Source organism: Pezoporus wallicus, unplaced genomic scaffold, assembly GCF_028554395.1.
Source record: "Pezoporus wallicus isolate ANWC-B61680 ecotype Strahan unplaced genomic scaffold, APGP_CSIRO_Pwel_v1 contig_2908, whole genome shotgun sequence".
Taxonomy (NCBI): domain Eukaryota; kingdom Metazoa; phylum Chordata; class Aves; order Psittaciformes; family Psittacidae; genus Pezoporus; species Pezoporus wallicus.
In genome coordinates, this window is record NW_026642179.1 from 8,615,556 (window position 1) to 8,632,118 (window position 16,563).

At 41.4% G+C, this 16,563-nt stretch overlaps 1 protein-coding gene across 2 annotated transcripts in view; it reads left to right on the top strand.

Moving 5' to 3' along the window:
• Window positions 1-706: 706 nt before the first annotated feature.
• BRAF (B-Raf proto-oncogene, serine/threonine kinase) overlaps window positions 707-16,563 on the top strand; it is a 78,342-nt gene continuing 62,485 nt past the window's right edge. The window contains exons 1-2 of one of the 2 annotated variants that reach the window (XM_057427836.1): window positions 707-1,078; window positions 16,360-16,461. In XM_057427836.1, the coding sequence (XP_057283819.1) occupies window positions 944-1,078; window positions 16,360-16,461 (237 nt within the window). In that variant the 5' untranslated portion in view covers window positions 707-943. The remainder of the gene's footprint in view (window positions 1,079-16,359; window positions 16,462-16,563) is intronic. The other variant, XM_057427835.1, reaches the window with a different exon arrangement.

Here is a 16,563-nt window from a genome sequence, read left to right on the forward strand (position 1 = left end):
ACAGGCACTGGGGATGCAGAGGGAGCAAGCTTTGGGGGACAGCAGTGGCTGTCGGCTCCAGGTCGTCGTTTCTGAGCTGGAAGGAGCGTCATTTCGCAACGCACGCTGCCTACCGGCTTGGTTCCTCTGTCCTTCTCAACAGCGGACCGAAGCCTACGGCAGGTCCGTTGTGTGATCCCATCTTTTCCCCCGATAAGTCAGACTGCTGGGGCAGGCAGCGTGTGTCCCGTCATGCAGACAAGGTGCAGACAGGATGGACACTCCTGTTCAGAAACTGGGACGCGCTCCCAGACCTCAGTTGTAGCACTCCTGTTGTAGCACACGCTCAGCGCACACCGCATGTACGACCCTATTTCTTTCTCATTTCAACCTTGCCGGCACCCGAATCCTGGTTTTATCCCCCCTCACAGTTGCGGAGCTCCCCGCCCGGTCACGGAGGCCGCTGCTGGCAGGACCTGCCGGCAGGTGCAGCTGTGGCACCCCACCACAGCCCCCCCCTCCGCTCCCTGCCCGCAGCCGGGCCTCAGAGGGGCTCCTCCCGCCTTCCCGCCGCCTCTGCCGGGTCGCGGAGCCCAGGGAGCGGTCCAGCGGGACGGGTGGTGTACAGCGCCGGCGACAGTGCTACCATGCCGCAAGGGGGCGCTGAGGCGCGGGGGCGTGGCCCGAATCCACGTTCGAGTTCCCAGGGCGACGGGTGGTCGCGCCGTGACGTCAAGGTGTTTCCCGGTGACGTCAGCAGCTCATGCGCAGTGGCCAAGGCGGCGATTCTGGGTGACGTCACGGGGCCGGGCGTGACGTGCCGGTGGCACGGGCCGCTGGGAGCTGGCCGGGACCTGCGCTCGCCCCCCTCCCCCTTCCCACTACGGGTCGCGGCTGGGGGCGTCCCGGCGGCGGGGACGCGGCTGCCCCCTCCCCCTCCCTCGCCACAGCGCTTCGGTCCAAGATGGCGGCGCTGAGCAGCGGCAGCAGCGCGGAGGGGGCCTCGCTCTTCAACGGGGACATGGAACCTGAGCCGCCGCCGCCCGCGCTCGGCGCCTGCTACGCGGCAGGCAGCGGCGATCCAGCCATCCCGGAGGAGGTGAGCCCACACGGCGGCTGCGGCGGACACCCGCCGCCCATCGTGCACCCGCCCCCTGCGGCCGGCCCGCACCCGGGAGCCGCCGGCGGGCCTTCACCGGGCGGTGGAGGCGGCAGAGGCGGCGGCGGGGGGCTCCCTGGGGCGCTGCGGGGCAGGGCGCTGCGTGGGGACGGCGGCGGGGATCCCCGCTCCGGGGAGTACCCGGCCTCTTCCCCCCTCCGGCGGCGGGGGCGCCACTCACTCTCGCCGCCGCCGGGGATGCGGTGCCGGGGCGGGGAAGCTCCCTCCGCGCCTCGCCGCGGCCTCGCACCCCAAGGCGCCCGCTCTGTCCCGGGGGCGGGGCGGCTGGACCGGCGGGGCCGGGGTTTCCCCGCCGCGTCGCGCTGCGCTCAGTTCGGGAGGGTGTAGGTCACGGTCTGGTTTTAGCGGAGCCCACCTCCGTGCACCCGCTGTCATGCTTGCTTCTACCTGGTGGCTGTTGCCGCCAAAGCTCTTGCGTGGGGCTTTTGTAATCGGTTTCCCCTCGTGGTTTTGAAACACTCGAAGTGTATTTTAAAAGCGGGGTCGGGGACGGTTCCGTCTGTGGATGTTGGCCTGGCCTGCCGCTGCTGCACAAGGAGTCTGAGGAAATGTTAACGGACAGGACACTGTGCAGGCATTGAGGATGTCAGGCCTCTGGTCTATGCCTCTCTTGCATGCTTCCTGTGTTTTGGGGCATATTACTTAACTTCCCAATCCCATGGAGAGTGAGCGGTACTACCTGTTTTACTAGGGTTAAAGTGTAAGTTGCTGAGGCCTCTGAAACTGAAAATGCTTTGTAACAGCACAAGGTATTTTGCAGATTTGAAGTCTGTAAGCACTAGAGTCAGAATGAATTGCCAAATGTCATGCATCAAGTCCATTCTGAAGGTAAATAGAGATGCCAGAAGCTCTGCCTTCTTGTTCCAAACCTTAGTTGCTGAAGATTACTTAATCTCAGCTTTCCCAACTGTGTTTCTGTCGCCAGTACAGGACCTCTCATCTGTAAACAGGGTCTTGTGGCCCTGTGAGGTGCAGAGCCTACCAGGTAATGTCTCCTTACTGTGCTGTAGGGAGAGCCTCAAGCAGGAAAAATGAGGCTTCGATCATCAGGTCACAGGGGGGTGCAGTTTGAATCCCAACTCACCAGGAAAAAAAGCCCTATCTTTTTTATCCGTTTTATTTATTAATAGCATAGTGGAATTAATGAATTGAGAAGTGTGACAAATAGTAGAGCTCATACTGGGTAGACAGCAAGAAAGGAAAAATGGGGAAGGAGTCGGCCTCTGATGATGCTAGTGAGAGGTGAGATTGATTCCCTGGTCTTAAGGAGCTGCTGGCTTTCTTGTTGAAGTCAGGCAAACCTCAGCAGTATACATGTGTTTTAAACTAACCAGCAGTGTTATTAAATGCTTTGAGTAATGCAAGTCCAGTCTTAACTTTCCTGAGTCAGGAGAAACTCTCAACTGGCTGAGAAACGTAAATACCTGGAGAGTGGGGTTTAACAAATGGTTGCTTCCAGTAGCAAAATGAGGGTAAAAAGCTTCTTGCTGACTTCTGTTGCCCAGATTGTGCTGGTGCATTTGTGCATGGAGGTGAATTTCTCTGTTATTTCTACCAGAAAAAAACGGCAAATCTCTGTGGAGTTATTTCAATATCTGGTTTGTATTGTGGCCTTAGAAACAGTGATACCAGTAGCTAAGCCGTAGCTGCAGCAGTGCAAGAGAGAGGGGAAAGCAGTGGCAGGAGGCAGGACTTTTTAGGAATACATTTTCACACTGGGGGGGTGTGTTTGTGAGACTGTTGTAAGTCACTTGAACTTCAAAAATGTCAGTCATTAGACTTGACTCCAAATGCTAAATCATACTGTGTAGCTGCTTCTCCCCCCATATCTTACATCTCTGGGAGAGAGCAGCAAGCTGGTATCTGGAATACCTGCCAGCCAAAGAGATGGGTACATTGCAAGTATGGGTGCACATAGTCAAGGTTAGGAAGCGTATGTGGGCATTCTTGTATTGTTTAAAAGCCAACTTCTTACATGTTGGAAATAGTGAAACACGCAGGTCTAAGAGCTGGCACTAGAATTTCAATTTTCTGATGTGGTTTTGTTCTTTAGTTAGCTAGCCCTTCCTCAGGTCATCAGTAATTGAATCATTTACTGTAGAAGTACACCTATTAATTCATTTAAACTTGTAATAAAGTTCAAGACTGAAAAACTGTTCATACATTTAAAATGGAAACTGTCCTTAACACTAAAACAAGCAAACCTGAAGTATAATGCAAATTCAAAGTGACATAAGTGAGGAAAAGTGCTTCTAACTGACTCGTGGCTCTAATGCAAGTACATTTTCCAGTGTTTCCTTCCAGACAAGGTAAATCTAAGCTTAGAAAGTAACCTTGTTGTGGAAGCCCATCGAGGAGCATGACATCACTTATTTTGAAGAGATACCTGGAAAGTTTTATTTCCCTGTAATTTTTCAGGAAATGCACTCCTGCTTTCCAGGAGGAAAACCTTCAGTTCTGTACTCTGTTTCTAATTTTAAAAGCGAGGTGGACAACAAGAATTTATGACAGACCTTGAAGGAGTCTTACGTAGACTTTTAAGTTGGAGACTTCTGTAAAGGATACATTCCATATCAAGATCCTAATTGAGTGCTCTGTGTTGGTTACAACTACATCAGTGTTGCTGATGAATTCAAGGGTCAGGGTTTTGAAAAACAAGTTTAAGCCATATTCAACTCCTGGTCAGTTTTTAGTCAAATACGAATTTAGTGCTTTAGAAGTTGCTTCAGTAGCTTAACTGTTGATATTAAAAATGTTATAATAGCAAAGTCATTGCATGAAAGCTGTAGCAATTATTATACTCTTTTTTTTCTACATTACGGTTCATGAGCATTTGCCCTTCACTCATAAAGTGCATTTAGGAAGTAGGCTCTTCTTGGAGGCATAAGGATTTGAAGTGCTAGGGGCAAGTGACTTTAGCAGAGATTTTCCTCTTCTACTCACCCTTCCCTTGTGTTGGGAGGCCCAGATGAGTGCTGTTGTCTGAAGGCACATAGATTGGTTTCTTCCCCATGATGAATCCCCAGGATGAATCCTCAGGACAGGAGATTGTTTGGATGGAAGGTTTTCAGAGTATTACAGGGTTGTTGATATAGTAAGGAGTGTGTGACAGCTGAGGGGAAAGGCTCTGTTCTTGTTGCTAGAGATTATTTACACTAATATTAAATAATTCAAATGGGATTTTCTGTACTCGGAGCTTTGTGCCCTGAACTGCTCTTTGGAAGATGAAAATTACTTTGAAGGTTGTGAAGCAAGGGCTTGAGTTGTTGGATGGGCGATCCTTTTCTTGGCGACAGTACTGTAATTTATCCTGCATGAAAATTAGTTATATATTTAGAAACCTTAATCTTATAAAACAGATTTAAGAAGAAGAATAAAACTAAGAATGAATGGAAAGATAAATAAAAGGAAGATAGGATGAAAAGGTGCTTCAGACCTTATAGTTCGAACTAGGTGGTGAATTCTTGTAAAGGAACACAGGTACACCAAGAAAAACGGGTTATTTTTGTTGTGATAACATTTAGGGAACCTGTCGTGCAGGGTGTTAAGATAACTTAGGTTTCTGTTTCTCTGAAGAGTTTACAATTAAATGTGCTAGTTGTTTGTATCGTTTCAACTTTCCAAATATTTTTTTGCTTCATTGCTTTTGTAGTTTTGGGAATACATTTTATGTTGAATCTCAATTATGTTTCATTGCATTTGTGTTCAGTGATTAAGCTAACATTATAGTCTGTGAATGACATCCTCTTTAACTGTGAGGAGAACTTAAACTTTAGCTGCAAGATGCTTCATATCCAGCTCTGTTCTGCAGGAGTGTATCTCAAAAGATAAGTGAAGGAATTCTTTTGTTTCACAGAGCACAGGAAAGGCCTTGGCTGAATACGATGTCTGACTTTGTGTTACAGCTTCAAGAAATACATGGTCTAGCTGTGGAGAATCTAGGGAAGAATAGTGACATTGGTCTGAAGTCTAGAATGTCAGAGCTTTGCGGGAAGTCTGAAAATAAGCTGAGGTTGTTTAAGAAAGAAATGGAAATTGTCAAATCTGATGCAGTGAAGCATGCAAATAACTTGTTCTCCAGGCTTGTGGCAATTACTGCCAAAAGTAGTGAGTTTAAATGATAGCAGAGGAAATGATTTCATGTTACTATTAGATGTTTTTCATTATAGCTAGATATAGTGAAACATGAAAATAGACTTTTTTAATTTATTCATAAAATGTTCATTAATAGGTTCTGTCACTTGCACAGGCAAACTTATATCAAGAGCAGTGGGGGAAAGTTGATCCAGGTGTAGAAAAAACAATGGCCTTGATAACCTTTTGCCTTTTTGTCCTTAGGCTTTTTGAGTTGTTTGTTGCAAGGTAGATCGAACATTAGAACATAACCTTGAAATACTTTAGTTTGGTGGGGATATTAAAGAGATTCCTGCTCATGGTATTTTTCCCAAAAGGCAGTAGTATTAACATCTCTGTCCTGTGGTAGCTTGCTTGATTACACAAAACTTATTTAATAGACTAGTATCTTCTCCTAGGAAATTTTTGATATCTTAGGAGGCTTGTTTCTTGTCTCTGTGGATATCCACAAACTGGTTGGGTGCAATGCATTTGGTACTGAAGTTTTTGTTAATTTATGTTGTTACTTAAGCCACTAATGCTATTCCCATTTGGTTTTTGTTGTAGTTGTTAAAGACCTGTCTTATTTTTAAAGCTGTTCTAATAATATCCTCAATGCTTGTTTAGCCGGGAAAGGCAGTTCTTTTGTTGCACAGGTTAAAAATACTGTAGAACTAATGAAATTTATTTTTTCTGTGGAGATACCTTTTGATGGTAGCTATTTTCTAAAACAAACTGAGAAAAAAAAAACAAGATTTCCTTAAAGCGCCAATACTCTATTTTTGTTTGTTATTTTGTAACAAATCTGTAGCTCTGTTTTATTAATTGTTATGTCTAGAAAATTTGACTGCATGAAATATTTTGGAGGGAATTTCAATTAGTAGGAAATACAGTTTTATTTGTACTTTCAAGGGAAGGAAAAGAAGGTTTCTAAAGATTGTGAAAATGCTACTTCTCCTTCAGTCCAGCCTTATACAGAAGCTGCTTCAGGTCTGAGTGTTTTGAAGACACTTTCTGGCCAACTGCAAGTTTTATCTTCCACTCCCTTTTGAAGGGTGGTATAATGTACTATGTAGTATAAGTGCTCTGTCATCAACCAAGGGTTGATGTTGCTCCTTATCATTGCAGTGTCACTGAAGTCAATCAGATGGTCCTCTAGCACTTGGAGAGGAAGGTTTTGCTGTTTACTCTGCCTGCGTTGGGCCATTCAGCCAGGGTACCAACTTAGTACCACGTTGAGACTCATGACAGTAGTGCATTGGCCTTTATTTTTTTTTATATTTGAATGAGAAGTCTTGTTCAGCTGAGGCTTCCTTAGCTGGAATTGTCAGGTTTGGATCCTGACACATTAGATCTTTATGGTCTTGAGCTTCCCATGCTAGGTTGCAACTTCACTTGATCTCTCTGGACTGCTTCTAAGCGTATCTTTCAGAGAAATATGATTACATGCCATAGTTTTGCCAGCATGCCAGCAACGTGAAGGTCCTCTGTGAGCTGCTTTTATAGTAAGTATGTTTTCCAACACTTCTGACCACGTGAGAGTTCTAGGTACAGTATTTAGGTTTTTGAGGTCTGACACGGTTTTCATAATTTTCAAGTGTTCACACATCTGTGTGAACACAGCTGCTTTCTCACAGCTAGTGCAAGGTACAGAAGTCAGTATGCAGTATATGTGTTTCTTTGCTTTTTTTTTTTTGTTTTCCCAGTTGCTCTTGAGCTTTTTGGGCGTACAATGGAATCTTCCTAAAATGATGAAATACATATTTATGCAACTGATTTCCTCTTCTGTGGCCAGTGCTAAAGTTAAACAAGGCTGCTTGGTGCAGAAATGCATGCCTTTTTTTCCTGTTGAAACCCCTTGCTGCAAGTGTTTGGCTTGTTACTCCACCTTTTTAGCATTTGTGTGATGTGAAGGAGTGGCAGCAGTGCCTTTATTTTGTTTATGATGACAGTTTATGTATGTGAATCCTAGCAAAAAGGGTGAAACAGGTAAAGGTCTAATTTTTAATCATTCCAGTTGCCCAAACGTGATGTCAATTCAGGCAAGAGTTTTCAGGGAACAGTGCTGCCAGCTGTCATCCCCCCACGACGACACTCCCTGGCTAGCATGACCATTAGAGATCAGAAAACAGAACCTGTGCTCCTTTCAAAATGGAGCTTATTGTGCAGTGCTTGGTACCAAACATTCTCCACGCTATTGAGTTCAAGAGATCATAGGAGTGTGTTTTGGCATTGAAGAAAGCTTTCGTTTTACTAAGGCTCTGATCAAGTGAAATATTGCTGTGGGTTCTCCCAGTATATCTGCACAAAATTTAGTATGAAGAGGCAATTCAAATTCTGTGTGAAGGGTACCAACTCTCTTTAAAATCTTTGTTTGAAATCTTCTAGGAGGCAAGCAATTAAGTTTGTTAGTGAGCAAAATGTACTTACGGTTTAAAAATGTGGTGTCTGAGTGCCTAGGTTTTTGGTGGTTTTTTTTTTAACTGCAGGAAGGGGGATACCAGCTCTAGTATCTTCATCTGTTACATAGTTACATAAAAGCCCCTTAAACAGTATTGTTATTAATAAAGCTGTTGATTAATGCACTGATAAGCAGTAGATACTTTTCAGATGCAGTCACATTGTGTTCAGTTGACGTTTTCTGACACTTGGAGCACAGGCTTGGTAACTTTTAATTTGTTAGTTTTTTTTTTTTCTTTATCTCACATAAAGGTATTATTTTGAGGGGAAGTGTTCCTGAAGTCTGAGTGTCTAGCTTTTAATCTCTTTAGTACAAGTTATTCACTAATGGTGTTTGAAAAACAGTAAAATCAACATGAAATAAAGTACATCATTATGACTAAGAAGTTGGTAGTAGCCAGGTTTTTGGAGCTGCATGTTTGTATGTTGGTGCGTCAACCTTCGAACTGGTTTTGTAAATTTGTTCATTAAATCTTAATAGGTCGAACATTCTTCTAATTAGTTGTAAGTAATGGAGATTTAAATGTGAGTCTTCAGCATCATCTGAGGTAGCTTTCAGAGAGGATTTCTTTAAGCATTCTCATTATTTTTCTAGAAGGCAGTTTGTAAGTGCTAATGAAGTGTCTTGTGACACTTTTAAGTTATGCACAGTGCTGAAAATTGATGTAAATTTTTCCAGTCTCCGAGCTCAGTACTTACAGGTTATAAGTCTTGCAGCAGGTTTTATGAACTAAATATTCAGTTTATCAGCTAAGGTTTGACTGAGGCAAATGAAAATACCTTCTTCAGCCTTTTTTATATTTTTTTTCTTTCAGTTTTCTAAATTAGATGGTTCTTTCACCATGCTGCTATGATAGCTGTTGTATCTTGGTTTGTCGTTTTAAATTCTACAATGAGTAGCAGGAGCCAGTTCTGCCGTTTAAAGTGTTTCATTTCTTGTGTTGGTTTGAGGGTTACTAAGGCAGCGTGGTCTGCTGAGTAGAGCACAGTATAGGAGAATGTGATGTCTGTGGCAGTTTCTATTTGTGATTGTGGTCGGTGATTGGGAGCAAATTACTTTTATTTTCAAAATAAAAAATGAAATCAAGTGCAAGTACACTTCCTCTGTTTCAGGACTTGAGACCTGTTTGTGATAAAGATGGGATACCTTGGTTACTTTATTGGATCACAGATATTTCTAAACAAACTGCATATATTTATACTTGACTAACAGTTCCAGCTGTCTTATATTTTCTAACCAGTTGGTGGGAAACACATGCACAATGTAGTAACAGTTTAGTGGTGGAATATTGCAAAGCGTGTAACAAGTTATTTTATGGATTGATAACATGAACTTTTAAATAGGTGCTGATTATCTTTTTCTAGGTAGCCTTAATTAATTGTGTGCTCTGGCAAGGAGAGAGCAGAGTAAGTCCTATAGTTCAGCTGAGACTGAGTGTATTTGTTTTGTCATTTTAATTAATGTGACCCAAGCTGTGTAAGAGCTCTGCATGACTAGCATTTGCTCCTTCTAGGCAATTATTGTAATTAGCTGCTTGGCTGCTTTCTTTCCATCACAAATATGATTTGTCTTCAGCTTAAGGTGTGCAGAGAAATAGTCTGGTATATGCATGATAGTCATCTGTTAAATTCCACTGCTGTCTGGATTTAACGTTTGTTGAGAGTTTGCGGTAGTTACCTCTCTAAAGGAAAATTGCATTCTTAAATGAGTTAGGAAGTCTAGATAGGTTTTTTCCTCCTTTTATTTATTTTAAAATAAGTTATTCATTTATTATTTAATTATTTATTTTCCTCCTTTTATTTATTTTATTTATTTTTCTTTTAAACCTGTGACAGTCTAGGGAGAAGTTCTGAAATTTGTAAATGTAAACAGAATGAATTGTACCAGAACTTGCTCTGTGCATGATCCTCATGACTACTGAATTAATGCCAGAGTGAATAAAAGGGACTAGTAGTAGTGGAACGCAAAAGCCTCAAGGAACATGGAATGGAAGATTTAGTTAGATCAAAGCAAACCATGCAAGTGGTGGTTAGTGATTTAAATGAAGGGTACAGATATTTCTTATTTTTCACACTCTGCTGTTCTATTGTGGTAGAAAATGTTTGCTAACTTTCCTTTTTATAGTGCTTGAAGGCAAATTTTACTTAGCAGCAAGCAGCAAAGATGGCAGGTGATGGAAAAAGTGTGGGAATGAAAGAGAATTGAAACTCAAATGGCTACTGCTTTATAGTAGCCTGAATTCATCTGACTATGCATTACAGAGAGGGAACATAACTTTTTGCACCAGCTCAGGTAGTGCTGTGTCCTTTGCCAAGCTGTTCCAGCATACTAGACGGGTGGAGAACTAGCTTTGACAAAAAGAACGATTTTCTGCTTGTTTAGCATATCTCAAAGGTTTAAGTTCTGAAGAAAGAGTAAGGAAGGGAGCAGGGGTAGTCAAGGACAATACAATAGTTACACCCACCTTCTAGGTTGGTGTAAGCTGCAAAGCAACCACTGCTTAAGGTTCTTGATGACTTTGTTCTGATAGAAAAACTACTTGGTTATGTTACAAAGGATGTCTTTTTTGAACTTTATCCTTTAAAATTTGTCATTGTATTTAAAAAATATTTTTAAACACTTATAAGAAATAAAGAACATTTGAAGTCTCCTCTTTGTTAAAGAGGAAACAACTGAAGAGGCAAGGCTTGACTAACTGAAAGGCTGTTTATTCTGCTTTAAGAGTAGAGCTAAATGATGAGCAGTTTAATCTGTTTGTAATTAAACAAAGGAAAAGACATAGATTAGCCTCAGTTGCGATTGATGGTTTGCAAATAAATGAGATGTAAGAATATTAAGTAAAAAACCTAAGTGTTAGTAATACCAGTATCTTCTGTGGTGAAAGTCCCCTGGTAAAGACAGCAGGCTTTTATTACATGTGCTTGTCTTACAATTGCAGTTAGTCTTCCACTGAATTTTTTTCAATAAAGTCTCTGCTGCTAAATCCTCAAAGATGATAATCTGAGTATTAACTTGTTCAGATGTGCCTAGTTTTTGGGAGCAGAGAGGGAGTTGTTGGGTGTTTGGTTTTGGTGGTGTGTTTTTGCTTAATGGGACCAGTATCACTGCATCCACAGTTGAAAACCTGCACTGGTGGTTACAGGGCATTAAGAATTGGCCTCTCCTTCCTAAAAAATATAACCTGTTGAATGGAAAATAGTTCTCATCTTGAAGCCTTTTTAATATTTTACTAACTGCTGTGCTTACAGCAGATGCCTGCTGCTGATCACGTTACTGTATTAGCAGACCTAGTTATAATCCTAGTCATTGGACAGGATGGTACAAAAAATACCGTACCACTTCTTGGGGATTTTCCTTCTTGAATATACTGTTACACATCTTCACCAAGACCATTCTTAATCACTCTAGAAAGATACGTTCATGAGATACCAGATCATTTTTCTCTTAGCTGCAGTCACTTTTGTAGATATTGTTATCTGTAACTTACTACTCTGCGATTCTAAATTTTAACAGACTTATTCTGAACTATCTAGCTGGCCAACATTGAAAATACACTGTCGAAGTCTTTATCTTGGACATTTTAAAGGAGCTGTGGTAAAAAAGATTCACCAACATTAATAAAAAGTTAGGGAAGATAAACTAGGAAAGGCAGTGACATTTGTGTCACTTGTGAAAACTCTTATGTGAAACCCTTTGCAGGCTGGTTTTCATTTCAGTAAAGTTTTTCAGCTGTTAGTAGTTTTTATACTTGTTTAATAAAAAGTTTAACTACACTGTTGAAAATGTGGTAAGCATGAAGAGTAGGAGAAGTGCAGAAATGAACACAGTTGATGTGCAAATTGAGAGAAGCTCCCGTTGAGAGATGAAGAGCTAGAGCTTGAAGTGTAGGAATAAGGAAGAGACAGTCCTTCTCACTGTATGTGCGTGTTCCAGCAGTTGTCTACAGAAAATGGAAAGCAAACTCTGTAAGAGCCAAGAGGTTGATGAGGTGGAAAAGTATCCAAGAAATTATATCAAAGATGTGAGGAAGAAGTAACAGTGATTTTTCAGCAAAGAAACTAGAAAATGCAGACTCTGCACATTGACATGTAAATGCTCAAGTGTGGTGCTGAGTTATTACCCCATTCATATGTCCTTTTCCCTCTCTTTCATTCTAACACTTCACTTTAAGTTAGTTAAGACATCAGTCCAGCTAAGAATGATCTCGTACATGACAGCTTTCTAGAGCATTTTCTAACAAAGTGGATCCTAGTTCAGTGGACCAAACAATAGAATTGATTGTCTTAGAAGCAAGCCTGAAGGGACTGATTAAAATAGTATTGGGTGGGTATTGGTGATTTTGGCCTCCTGATAAAACAGTTTCCAAATCAAATGCTTGCTTTTTTCTTTCTTTTTTTTTTTATTTTTTATTATTATTATTATTATTACTTTGTTGGTTCTATGAAAGTATTCTCCATCATCACAAGTGTTGTAATCAAGTGCAAGACATACTGTGCCTGGACAAATCATGGCTTCTTTAATTTACAGAATAGATTTGAACTCTGAGGTGTCTTCTGCCAAAGGTGAATCACACAGGTGATTCTGCCAGGTGCAAAATGTATAAAAAAGATACTTTGCTTTGTGCTGTGTCAGGTACTGCATATTTTGACAAGCAGCAAAGGATGAAAAAATGACTTTGTGGCTTATAGCCTCACATTTGTGGAGCCATAGTCTTCCCTGAATAGAATGGATTTAGGCTTCTACTTCGGCTGACGTGCCTCTGATTTGAAATAGGTTCTATTACTATTTATTACTTTGCAAGGGAGTGCTTATTTGCAAAATTAATGCACAATTATCAACAATAGGCAGATACAAGTTGATATATTCCAGTACATCTGGAATATTTCCAGTCTTCTGGCTGCCTGTGTTCATCATGTTAGCTTGCGTCAGCTTCCTTGTGTCAGCAGCACTAAAAGGAGAATCAGATTTAATCTTCTGTGATAGAGAATAACCTTAGCCTAATGCTACCAGATAGGACAGAAAAATTTGAGGCTTTTTTTGAAAAAATGATGAGATTATCCAAGCTGTAAAGGATTCATTACTTTTTCGTGGAACTAGACTGAAACAGTGTATCTCAAATAATCATGCTTCTTCCTGTGGGAAGGGACGGGACTTAGATGTAGACTGTACTAGGTGCACTGCAGATTTAGTTCGCATTGAGATTTCTAGCAGCTGTCTCTTAGGCTGGCATCGATTTTTGTATTTCTGCAAGCTACTTGGCAGTTGTGGTTTTATGGGTTCCTACAGGTGCAGAGTGTAAGTCTAGTGTAGTGCTCATAAGAGTAACAAAAAATAGGTCTGTTCTTTCTTGATGACCAGTAGGCTTCTTCAGTTTTCTTTTATATCTAGAGAAGCTGTGAATCCAGTGTGGATAAAGGGATTACAGTGAGATCTGAAGGGCAGAATGGTGTTGGTGTGTACACTTTTAACTCGGAAAAACTTGGGTTTATTCTGTTGTCTAGGAACAAGCGCTTTGATGTACAATGGATTGCTGAAAGGATTCTATATTTCATGGTTTTGCTGTCTCTGTTGTTGGGTGGTTCTTTGCTGCTGCCCAGGAATGTGCGTGCTTATGGGGAGTGAGACACGAAAATTCAAAGCAATTTTTGTACATTTAGGATTTATTCAGACAGTTCAAAGAAACCCCTGTACGTTGTTCAGTGCTGCTGAACTGAAGAGATTTAATTCTTAATAACCTAGTGCTTCAGGTTTTTTCCACAGAAATGATGGGGATATAGTTTGGCTGAAAGTCTGTAGGGCTGGGGTGGTGCACATGGTGCAAACTTAGCCAAGTTGCCTGAACAAGTAGGTCTGCAAGGGGAAAAGATGGGTAGAAGGTGCTGGCTCTGCTGGCTGTGTAAGTGTAACAGGCATGGTGTATGTTTTGTGTGTTGTAAGCTGTGGGTACTGTGATGTGCAGAAGCGGGCATTTTCGAGTCACATGAGGTTGCTTGCATAGAGTACCAGTTCCAAATGCTAGTTAGAAAAAGGCTTGAGTTCCTTCAGTTGAACTCAAGTAGTCAGAAACTGTGCATAGTAGAATGCAGTGTATTTGCAAGGGGTTTAATTCTCAAGGAGCTGGCTAGTTAAGGGCTGCTCTGGACCACAAAAACCCCTGTGTATAAGCATATTCCCTGGTATGTCAAGACAGAAGGTAATTTTTCTATAAGAAAAAATAAGTAGAAGTTGCTACTTAAGGGGAAATTGTGAAGTTTGGAAATTTGCCATGGCATATGTGTTCTTGTGCATAGTTGATTACCAATAGAATATGCTAGTCAATACTGGATTTGTGAAACTTTTTTCATCTTGTCCGAAGACTTGATGAACATGGGACACAAAATAGGTTTTACATTTCTCTGAGCAGCAAGTAATGATTTGTTGCTGTGGTTGACTTTGATAAATTTCCCTCTGCCTTCAGCATACTTTTAATTGTGTGAATAGCCTTTCGAAGATGGTAGAAATCCACATTAAGTTTGCTTGTGAGATTCACTTGCTGGAAGGCTCTTGGCTTAGTGCACAGATGTACAGTAGGTAATTCAGGGCACCATTTTCAGCTCCTCTGAGCAATGTTGTCTTCCATTCAACTTCAGTTTCAGCTTCTTCAGGTGAAGGCATTTTTACCATAGCCTGGCAGCAAGTTTTTTTTTTTTTCCTAAGTTTATTTTCTTCATTAGTCACTCAGGTTTTGCTCTTGTACAATAATAACGTAACAGGAAGATTTCTGCCCTTGTTAGAGGCTGTTTGATTCTCTTGCCAACACCTCCTAAGTAATATGCTTCTGTTGTGCTTATTGCTGTTGCTCAGTTATATTTGTTATCCTGTATCTTTACTGTAAGAGGAGCAGCAAAGTTGTGGTTATAGATACAGGAAAGAAAATAACATATAAGCAAGGAAATTATTTGTTACCAATATTCAGGAAAAATATTTGGAAACTCATCTGACAGGTATTCATTCTACTCAGTCCTTATGAGGTGTCACCTGGAGTGCTATGTCCAGTTCTGGGCTCCCCGGTACAAGAGAGATACAGAGCTACTGGAGGCAGTCCAGTGAAGGGCCGCACAGATGGTAAGGGTTGGTGAAAGGAAGGGTGGAGCCAGGCTTTTTTTCAGCGGTGCCCAGTGACAGCCCCAGAGGCAATGAGCACAGGATGAAGCACAGTTATGTTCCTTCCCTCTGTACATCAGGAAACACTTTTACTTGAGGGTGACTGAGTGCTGGCATGGGTTGCCCAGAAAAGCTGTGGAGGATCCATCCTTGGAGATAGTCAGAAGACTTCTGGACATGGTCCTGGGCAACCTGCTTGTGGGTGGGGTTGAACCAGATGACCTCCAGAGGTCCCTTCTAGCCTCAACCTTTCTCTGATTATGGGTTACTTTGTCAGTGTAACGTCTTCCCTCCCCACCTTACCTATTGCCAGGCATTTATGTAAATTGCTGATACTGGTTGTGGTCCACTATATGTTCAGGAAGACTTCTGGTGGGTAAAATTGCCAGAATGATCAATTAATAGAAGTTGCATTGAGCACCAATGAAACCTCTTTCTGAAGGTAATCCTGAGATGATTTCTTATTTTGCTGGGAATTTTCTGTATATACACCCACATTAACAGCATGTTACCAGTTACACAGTAACTAAACATCCTAAACTTTTACATTGAACAGGTTAATGGAAATAGTGTTGATTCAAGCTTGTTCTTTTCACCAAGCATACAACTAGCCCTTGCCATCTTGAGAAGAACTAGCAAAATACAGGAGTCCTTTTCTTTGCTCCTGGTTGGCAGTCCAGACTTCAATGACATAAATTGATTGCCAGTTGAGAAGCAGGCTGACCTCTGTAGTTGCCTCAAGGGAATTTACATACAGAGTACTGAAGAGCACACTCCTTATTTGATGTCCCTCCACTCTCCTGACTCTTTGTAGTTTGGGTTGCTTGTTCCTGAGCAAACTATTTATGCTTGACTATAGCTTCTTGATGAAATCTTAGTTCTGATATCTGTTCTAAAACTTGGGCTAGAAGTAAATCAGTTATTCATAGAATCATAGAATGGTTTTTTGTATGCACTAGAGGTAAATGTATTTTTCATACTGTGTCCAAGGTCTGTAAGAAAACCTGAAGGTTACACAGAGTATAAAAGTCAGGGTATAGAAGGTGCTGTTTAAGATCAAGACATTGTATTCTCATGCAAATAGAACACTAGGTCTAGGTTTTGTGAATGTTGTTTACACAAATTACTTAAGGTTTGATAGAATAACTCCTTCACCAAGCTTTGTAGTACTGTAGAAATTGGGTTGCAAAGTCTGGCAAAGAAAATACATAATATGATTTAGATAAACATGAAAATAAACCGTTCTTAAGTTGTTTATTCGATGGTTCCTGAATTTTAAAACCAAATGTTATTTTCCTCTGTTTATCTCATATCACTGACAGTGGGTGAATAGGGTAGCTTTGTGCACTCTTTTAGTGATAATTAAAATACTTTTGTTATGGACTTCTGCTATTAATTGTCAAGAAAATGGGATTTTGTTTTTTTTGTTTAAGGGTAAATTCTGTAGGCTTTTTTGATTTTAAAAATACTTCTTTTCTCTTAGGTGTGGAATATCAAACAGATGATTAAATTAACACAAGAACATATAGAGGCACTGCTAGACAAATTTGGAGGAGAGCATAACCCACCATCGATATATTTAGAGGTAAGTTTACACTGGAATGAATGTGGTTAGATTAATGGTGTGTTATCTTAATGTTATATGAAGCATCTTATGTTAAAATGGAGACTACCTGTAGTTAAAGAG